We start from the raw sequence: 8785 nt of genomic DNA, 5'->3' as shown, positions 1-8785 counted from the left end.
AGGAGTATTTATAGGCCATGTGTTATAAATAAAGTTGGTTTAAAAAAATCTAGTGTAAGTGCAGTTGGATCCTCTCTTTATGATTTCTTCTTCACATCTTTCCTTGATCTCCATCGAGGTCGAGGAGAAGTGGTTAGGAAAGGAGAGGAGATGATTTTGACTTTTCGAGCGCAGCCCACAGTTTCCCTCCCGTACAGCAGGTGGCGACATGCGCCTCCGGGTTGTGATATTAAAATCAAAGAAGAAGAGGAGCCACGCGTCACTGGATCAAAATGGCAGCCCCCTGCAGGAGCATCTGACAGCCGACGACTCAGGTCACAGTTACAGCTCAAGTCCTGAAAACTGGATCAGAAGTGAAGCCATGTTTCCGGAAACGGCTCAGTGTTTAAAAACGGCGCTTTCTCAAACCGTTTTTCTGAAGGAGCTGAGACGGTTGTCCGCACATGGGGGAGCCAGCCGCCTGCAGGCCCGGAGACATTTCGGTGTCAGCCGCTGTCTCACAGCCAAGGTCCCCCCTGCACGGAAGCCCAGGGAGAGAGTGGAGATCCCCGGACTGGAGATGGTCACCTACGGGGAGAGGATGCACTATGTGCCGGGCTTGTTAAAGCCCGTTTACCCAGAGTGGGAGCGGAACTACAAGGACCCGAGGTATTACAGGTCCCCCCCGGTTCAGGACATGGCGCTGTACAAAGAGAAGCCGTGCTATGTGTTCAACCAGAGGACCAGCGCGCTGGAAGGTAACTGTCACAACCATACTGTAGTAATAACATATGAATGACACAATCACGGAAGAGCCTTATTATTCTTCATCTATTTCAAAATGAAGACCAGGTGTAGGGGGTCGCAAACACAGTGAGTTACAGTTATTAATTAATTTGAGTTTTACTTAATTAAGTGAAGCTTGGAGGACTATTGATATGCCGAATTCATCAGAATATCCCACAGACTGCTAAAAGTATTTACTTTCAGATGTGTGCATCTTCTCTGATGATCAAGAATAAATAAACAAATAAACGTCCAGAAAATGAATTAAGTTTGACTCAATGTTCTCTTTTACTTTAAAGTAAATCTCAAGTGGTAGAATGAAATACAACCCGATAACAACCAAAAACCACAAAACAAACATCTTTTCCACAGCGTTCACAATGGCAAAAACAAGAAGAAGCTATTGAAACTGTTTCCCAGTCAGCAAAACTGACACATCCACTTATTCTGTGTTTGTGAACGTTACTTCACTCTTGTGTGTGTGTTTGAACTGCTTGAGGTTAAATACTCATAAAAATATAAAGTACACATTGGGCTTTACAGATAGTACATTGAGTCTTTTATGCTCACTGTCAGAAGCTAATGATATGTCCAGGTTTCTTTAAAGTGACCTTTGACCTTTAAAGAAACTACAGCGTATATGGTAGGATTCTGTTCACCTCAGCATGAACCTGCAGTTTAGATCAACCATCACCACCTTCGACACATGAGTCTGGGTGTCTGTGTGTGTGTTTGGGATTATTATGAATATAAAGCCTTACATTAGATTTCTACTGTAATTCATTATGTAAAGTGTTTATGTTAGTAAACATCCAACCTGCAGTGACCTGCCTGTGATAACCTCATGGCCCTTCACATCTCTCTCTCTCTCTCTCTCTCTCTCTCTCTCTCAGGTGTGCGTCAGGCTCTGTGGTTGACCAAAACAAAGCTGATCTCTGGTCTGCCCCCTCAGCTTGTCTCATTGGCCGAGGATCCTGCCAATCACATACCAGATCAGGATGAGCGTGTGCAGAATGCCATCAAACACGCCCGCTTCTGGGACACGACAGAGGAGCGACCAGGCAAAGAGAAATACAGGTAGCATCTTATACAGCGTTTATTGTCTGGTTCAGTAAAGTCATGACTTGGTTAATTAACAACTATTGAAGTAAAATTTGACACAGCCTAATAAATGTCCCAAAGATGCCAAGTGGTCCTGATGCCTCATTCATACTAATCATGTGAGTACAGTCACAGCAGGTTTATAACTGCAACAGGCACCAGGTTGCAGGAAAGGAAGAGGAACAAACAGAGAGAGAAACAAACAGAGCAGCAGAGAGGTTCTGCCACACAGAACGTTTCAGAGTCACCTGAAGTCACCATGTGTTTACCTCATGTGTTTACTAACCTTTGTAAATGAGCCATTGTGATGACCTTTGTTAATGAAGTGACTTTGTTGTAATGTTCACATGTCCAAATTTGTCACACCAAAAGTGTCAGTTGTGTTGACTCTCTAAATCACTCTCCTCTCTCTCTCGCTGCGTGTCTGTGTCTGTGTCTGTGTCTGTGTGTGTGTCTGTGTGTGTGTCTGTGTCTGTGTCTGTGTCTGTGTGTGTGTGTGTGTGTGTGTGTGTGTGTGTGTGTGTGTTCCTCCCCCAGCAACACTCTGCTCATGAACCTGCTGCACTTGTGTGCGACTCTCCAGCCCAGTCACCCTGCAATCGGACGGAGGATCCGTGCTGAGAAATACTCGTTGGCAGCTTCATGGAAAAGAGGTGAAGTACTTTAGTTTGACTCGGATCAGCCTCTGAGGTATCACAGCCTCTGAAATGATACTGTGTGTCCTGTGTGTAAAGATGTCCTGTGTTATGGGGCAAGGTTTTTATTAGTGGATCCCTGTTTTGTTTGTATTGTGAATGCTAATGCTAACAGGCTAGCTCACACTGCTGATGGTTTCATGGTGTTCTGCTGACTGACTGTTGGCAGCAGTGATGGGCAAAGAAATTTAGCAACACGCCAACAAATACAGTACAGAAGAAGACTGTAAGACTGTAAACAATGCTTTAAAATTTTCTAATAGTTTCAGGTAGGCCTTTGCCGGTTTCCCACCATATGCAATATTTTCCATTATTAAAAAAATATATATATACTTTGCAGTTTTTGACAGTTTTGCTCTGCTGCTGAGTCCAACCCTCATTACACTGCTTTGCCTACTGTGCGTTGAACCTTGGCATACAAATAAGAAATAAAACAGCGGTTTTGCTTATACCTGAAACAATACAATCAGGATATATGATAATGTTTCTCATGTTTATACTCTGGGTGTAAATATCTCAGAACAGTTATTGGTCTGGAAGAAGGGACATCAACGTTTGTACTTCCTAAGTGTGGACAGGAAAATGATGTCATTGTTTTATTAAATCAGAGACAGATCGTAAAGGCGGCTGCTAAGGTGACAGGTGTCCCACTGACCCCCCTCCCCACAGGTTCTCTGCAAGGCCAGATCCATAATGGACTGTGCAAACCACCCCCTTCACTCTCAGTTTGAGGCCAGGTGCAGTGGGGCTAAAAACTCCCAACCCTGCTGAATTTGAATGTGAATTGTCATTTGCTGTGTGTTTTATTGTTTCGTTTATTGTTGCACTTGTGTTGTTTTTATCTGTTTTTTTATCTGCACCCCTGACTGCAAATCAAGTCCGTATTGGAGCTGGACTGTATCGCAATGTTAGATTTTGGATATCACCTAATTAGAACATATTTCACTAGATAAATAAAAACACTGACCTGCTGGTGCTGCCAGGGTAAGTGTGGGGATCACCATGAACACGTCACAACATGACTGTCTGAACACACTAGCTGCATGCTGATGGACTTTCATTTCTCCTTATTTCTCCTTGGTACCAGGTGAGGACCTGTTCCAGATTAGGGGTCAGAACGGATTATTGCAAAACAGCATGGATCCTCTCCCAGTGGTTTCTGGGAAACAGGAAGTTGCCGACACCGCAGATCATGTCCTGGAAACCTTCTATCCCGTCTCCCCCACCATCGACCTGCAGAAAGTGCACATGTACAAGGAAGGGGTGAACTGTTTAGGTGAGAGGAGTCCCAGCCGTGCAGGGTGCATGTGTCCCTGAGGTTCAGCGTCTTTGTCCAGTGTCCCATGTAATTACATCACACTTCTCTCGTCCAATCAGGTTTCGGGGATGACTACCCTTACCCTCATGCCCACACACTTTACTTCCTGGAGGGAGCCGATGCTGGCTGGAAGCTCCGCCCAGAGCAGTTCAGAGCCAGCATGCTCATGTTCTCCTTTGGAAACGCTCTGGCCCGTGCATGCAAACTGTATGGGGTAAGCATGGATACACAACATACTGCCTGTCAACACACTGCTGTATTTAAGACCACAGTCATCCTTCACTCTCTCTGTCTTTGTATGTCTTGCATTTTGTGTGTGTGTGTGTCAGACCCAGCCCCAGCGTGTATTAGATCGTCCTGTAACAGTTCAGGCAGTGATGACCAACGGCAGAATCTTCCAGTTCATGGTTTTCCAGCTCAACACCACAGATCTCTCAGGAGACGACGGCGTCAAGAACCAGGTGCTTCGTCTTCATCCTCATCATCAGCTTCATGTGCTCTGTGGTTTGTGAGGGAATCAAACTCGATGTTAATGGCCATGGTGTCGGGATATGCAGCTATGAGAAAGCTAATGCTTATAGATGAACACTTGACAAACCAGCAGCTCCAACCACAGTGAAAAGCCTCATAATACTCCTACTAAGATTCTCAATATTTATTCCCTTCAAAGTGATTTTCATATTCACATGATGTCAATATTAATAATAACAACTGTTTATATAGCATTTTTAAAAACAGAGTTACAAAGTGCTGTACAGACATACAAACAAAGCAAACATATGTTAGTATAATAAAATCAATAAAACAAAAGAGAATAAAACCAAAAGTACAAACCAAAGCATTGAAATCAAGAATTAAAAGCTGCTTTATACAAGTATGTTTTAAACTGGGGCTGCAACTCAGCTCTCCTGATCTCCTCAGGTGGGGCATTCAAAAGACTGGGGGCTCTAACAGCAAAGGCACAGTCACCTTTGATCAACAGAGTAACAGAGTTTAGCCTGAGGATCTCACACTGAGTGTCATAAGAGGACAGATGTTCTGAGATATGAGAGATGGACGGAGCCTTAAAAGTGATTAAAAGTTTAAAATGGATCTTAAAAGACACAGGTAGCCAGTGTAAGGGGGCTGAATCAGGTGTAATGTGATCACATCTTTTGAAACCAGTTGGGAGTCTAGCTGCAGCTTTTTGTTTGCATTGCAGGAATGAAGAGATGTTTGGGAGAGACATGTATACAGGGAGCTGCAGTAATCAAGACGTGATGAGATGAATGTGTGAATAACTTTCTCCAGATCAGTGAATGACACAAATGATTTGGTTTTGCCAGATTTTTCTATAGCTGATAAAATATGATTGGACGAAACTTTTTACATGGAGATCCAGTTAGAAATCGGAGTCAGATATTACAGCGAGGTTTCTGGCAGAGGGCTGGAGGTCAGGTCAGCATCATCTTTACAAGGCTGAAACTTCACACAATAACACAAAGAAACACACTGCATCAAAAACAAGCCAGACCCCACTGATCATAAGGAGCCTCCCCACAGACATGAACATATCCATGTTATTAGAAAATAAAAAGTTCACTTTTCATGTGACTTGAAAACCAGTTGGTGTCAAGTTAGTTTAGTAAAACTCCCTGAACTAGAGGTGTGCACTGATCTGAGTACAGTTGACAGATTGATTCTCTCTCCTCCTCACTCCTTTTATTCAGGGATAAACACTGTACAGAGGACAAGCACAGACTCACTCACTGGCATTTGATAAAGCAATGACACAAAAGTCCATCCTGTCACATGTGCACCAGCTGTAGATGCTGATCTCAGCCGTTGCTGTGTTTGATTCTTGTGTGTGTGCTCTGCTCTGTGCAGGTGTGGCTGGAGGAAGATGTTGAGCTCTATGATTTTGCAAAGGTCCGACCACTGATCAAGAAGAAACAAGTGAGGGTAAGAAAGACGAGCTCTTCACAGCCATGTTCTCTCATCAGCACTGATTCTGTGGCTGTAACATACATGATCCTGCAGCGTGTCATTACTGTTCTGCTCCATGCACTGTGTGTGTGTGTGTGTGTGTGTGTGTGTGTGTGTGTGTGTGTGTGTGTGTGTGTGTGTGTGTGTGTGTGTGTGAGTGTGTGTGTGTGTGAGTGTGTGTGTGTGTGTGTGTGTGAGTGTGTGAGTGTGTGAGTGTGTGAGTGTGTGAGTGTGTGAGTGTGTGAGTGTGTGAGTGAACTGTTGACTCTGTCATGAGCACAGTCCTGTAAAGTGACGTGATTCTGAGAGACTGTCCTCCTGTAACCAATGAGCCCACAGGTCGTCTGTCAGCAGGTTATTATGACCCATAGTTAGATTTTGTTGTAGTAATGATGACAGGAGCAAAGGGAAAAGTGTGGTGACAAAGTCCATGTCAGGAGGGGGTTGGGGTGGATGGATGAATATGACACAGGAGAGCGGTGTTCGATTCCCATGTGAGAGTAGCAGCTTATGTTGTTTCTATGATCCATGACTGTGTTGTTATTATTGTAACCATGACAACAAAGATCATCTAATGTTGAAGAAGTACTTATTTTAACCCAAATCACCACCTTTTCCTTAATCTAACCAAGCCATGACAATTATTATAGTAACTATGGCAACAAAAGTATGTGCACTGCTCTCAGTACAGTCCTTGAGTTTAGTATTGTTGGCATGACGACCAAGGTCTGGTGCACCTGCCACCATAGGGGGGCTATTTCAGGAGACACTGCTCTGGGTGGTATCAGAGGGTTGTAAAAAACAACCTGTGTGGTTGTTCAGGTTGGAGGAGTTATTGGATTCTGATTGGCTGCTGTGTTTCCCTTCAGGTACCAGCTGGTCTGGCAGGTTACAAACCTGAAGCATTCAGCAAGTTCCTGGCCCTGTACCTGCACGGAGCTGTGTAGGACTACTTACCTCTCCTGTGTGTGTGTGTGTGTGTGTGTGTGTGTGTGTGTGTGTGTGTGTGTGTGTGTGTGTGTGTGTGTGTGTGTGTGTGTGCGTGTGCGTGTGCGTGTGCGTGTGCGTGTGCGTGTGCGTGTGCGTGTGCGTGTGCGTGTGCGTGTGCGTGTGCGTGTGCGTGTGCGTGTGCGTGTGCGTGTGCGCATGTATGTGTGTGTGTGTGTGTGTGTGTGTGTGTGTGTGGATGAACACACACCAGTCAAGTATGTGTGTATCTGGGATCTAAACCAGTGTCTTGACAGAAAACTCCTGCTTCACAGCATGAACTCGACTTAAACTACAGCTCCTCATTTCCACACACTGACTCCAGACCAGTATGTGAATTCCCTCAATAAAAACTCTCATTGTATCTGAGTGTATTTGAAGTTTCAGGTTTTCCTCAGCCCATTTAAAATAAACAAAGACTGCTCTCCTTCACTGTTTTGAGAATTTCCAAGAAGGGAATCATCCTCAAAGCTAAAGCTAACGCCGCGACAATGTTTCATGTCAGGAAACAACAGGTAAAGTCTCCATTCAGGGTGCTGAGCAGCAGAACATATGAGGTTATTGTGGGAAAATGCCTGGTAGTTATGGACATTTGAGCATCATGTCTACACATCTGACTAGAAAGGAGAAATAAACATGAAACAGACATTTTGACTTACAGTCAGAAAAACACAGGAGCACCTACTAACATTAATGATGCCTCTGTTCTATCTATACCTTCCAGTAAGATAATAATAATACCAGAGCTCTGGGAGAATGGTGCGTAGGCCAAGTTACACAGTTCAATGTCTAATAAAGGTCTATTTTCAAAATAAAACTGCACATTTTAAAGTGGCCTTTTATTGTGATGTCACCATGGTGAAGTTTTTTTGTTTTTTTTAAATACTGGACACAGTGGCTTTTATCAAGTAGTATGAGTAAGAACTGTTCCAGTAACAAACACCAACATATTATATGATCAGTCACTTAAATCAAAAACTGTTGTGAATTTGAAGTGACTCTTACCCAAACCTCTAATCTTCACTTCCTTTTTCTTGCCACTGTACGTGGTAATCTGGGAAACCTGCTGTACATTCAGATGGTCATCTTCTTAACATGGAAAATAATCACTAGCAGATCAACAAGTAAATTGTGAATGAAAAGCAAAATCCATTGTGGCAGTCAGTGTTGATATTGTGGTGGACACTGAGCTTCCACAGCATTGTCTGTTCATGGGAAACTCTGGACTGGCAGGCCAAGGGTATGAGGGCTAAGGAATTTACTATACCAACTGAAAAGGTCTTAAACCTGCTTTTAAAGAATAATTTGTGGTGCATGTCATAGATCGACTAGGACTCAATAACAGATAATGACAAAGTGAAAACAGTTAAAGAAATTTTTGCAAATGTATTAAAAAGGAGAAACACATTGACATAAGTATTCAGACACTTTACTATGACACTTGAAGTTTAGCTCAGGTTCTCTTGATCATCTTTGAAATGTTTGTACACCTTAATTGGAGTCCACTTGTGGTAAAGTCAGCTGATTGGACACACACCTGTGTAGATAAGGTCTCACATCTGACAATACAGATCAGAGCAGAAACCATGAGGAGGAAGGAGCTGCCTTCAGAGCTCTGAGACAGGATTGTGTCAAGGCAAGGGTTGCAAAATTCTGGGAATTTTCAAAGTTGGAAACTTTCCATGGGAATTAATGGGAATTTACAAAATTGAAGGTTGGCCCTCAACAGGGAACTTAAATATAGTGAGGGAAAATATATTGTAGCATAATCTTGGCTAAAACAACCAGATTTAATGCAAGTACACTCCTCAATCACATGCACACAGCACTGCTTACTGCAGGGCTATTGAGGCCACGCCCCCTGCATGCACTGTGCACTCCTCCATCACATGCACTGATGATTGCTTAAACCCTGGAGGCCACACAGCTGGTAAGTTAGGTGCTAAATGTAAGT

The 8785-nt window shown here is 43.5% G+C and overlaps 1 protein-coding gene across 1 annotated transcript; it reads left to right on the top strand.

Moving 5' to 3' along the window:
• Positions 1-206: 206 nt before the first annotated feature.
• mrpl37 (mitochondrial ribosomal protein L37) lies at positions 207-7195 on the top strand. The gene is made up of 8 exons (XM_071490190.1): positions 207-737; positions 1659-1842; positions 2404-2519; positions 3649-3837; positions 3939-4093; positions 4209-4340; positions 5746-5820; positions 6714-7195. The coding sequence occupies exons 1-8, from the start codon at positions 209-211 to the stop codon at positions 6789-6791; spliced, it is 1458 nt and encodes a 485-aa protein (XP_071346291.1). The 5' UTR covers positions 207-208; the 3' UTR covers positions 6792-7195.
• The last annotated feature ends 1590 nt before the right edge of the window (positions 7196-8785 follow it).

Source organism: Trachinotus anak, unplaced genomic scaffold (genome assembly GCF_046630095.1).
Source record: "Trachinotus anak isolate AG129_WGS33_773 ecotype Australia unplaced genomic scaffold, CSIRO_AGI_Tana_v1 ptg000012l, whole genome shotgun sequence".
Classification (NCBI taxonomy): domain Eukaryota; kingdom Metazoa; phylum Chordata; class Actinopteri; order Carangiformes; family Carangidae; genus Trachinotus; species Trachinotus anak.
Note: the sequence above shows the minus strand (reverse complement) of the source record. Positions and strands in the feature narration are given on the sequence as shown.

Coding starts and splice junctions, on each gene's coding strand:
- mrpl37 (XM_071490190.1), top strand. CDS start 209: ATGCGCCTCCGGGTTGTGATATTAAAATCAAAGAAGAAGAGGAGCCAC. Junction 4,094..4,208: donor GTGCATGCAAACTGTATGGG/GTAAGCATGGAT, acceptor TGTGTGTGTCAG/ACCCAGCCCCAGCGTGTATT. Junction 4,341..5,745: donor ACGACGGCGTCAAGAACCAG/GTGCTTCGTCTT, acceptor TGCTCTGTGCAG/GTGTGGCTGGAGGAAGATGT.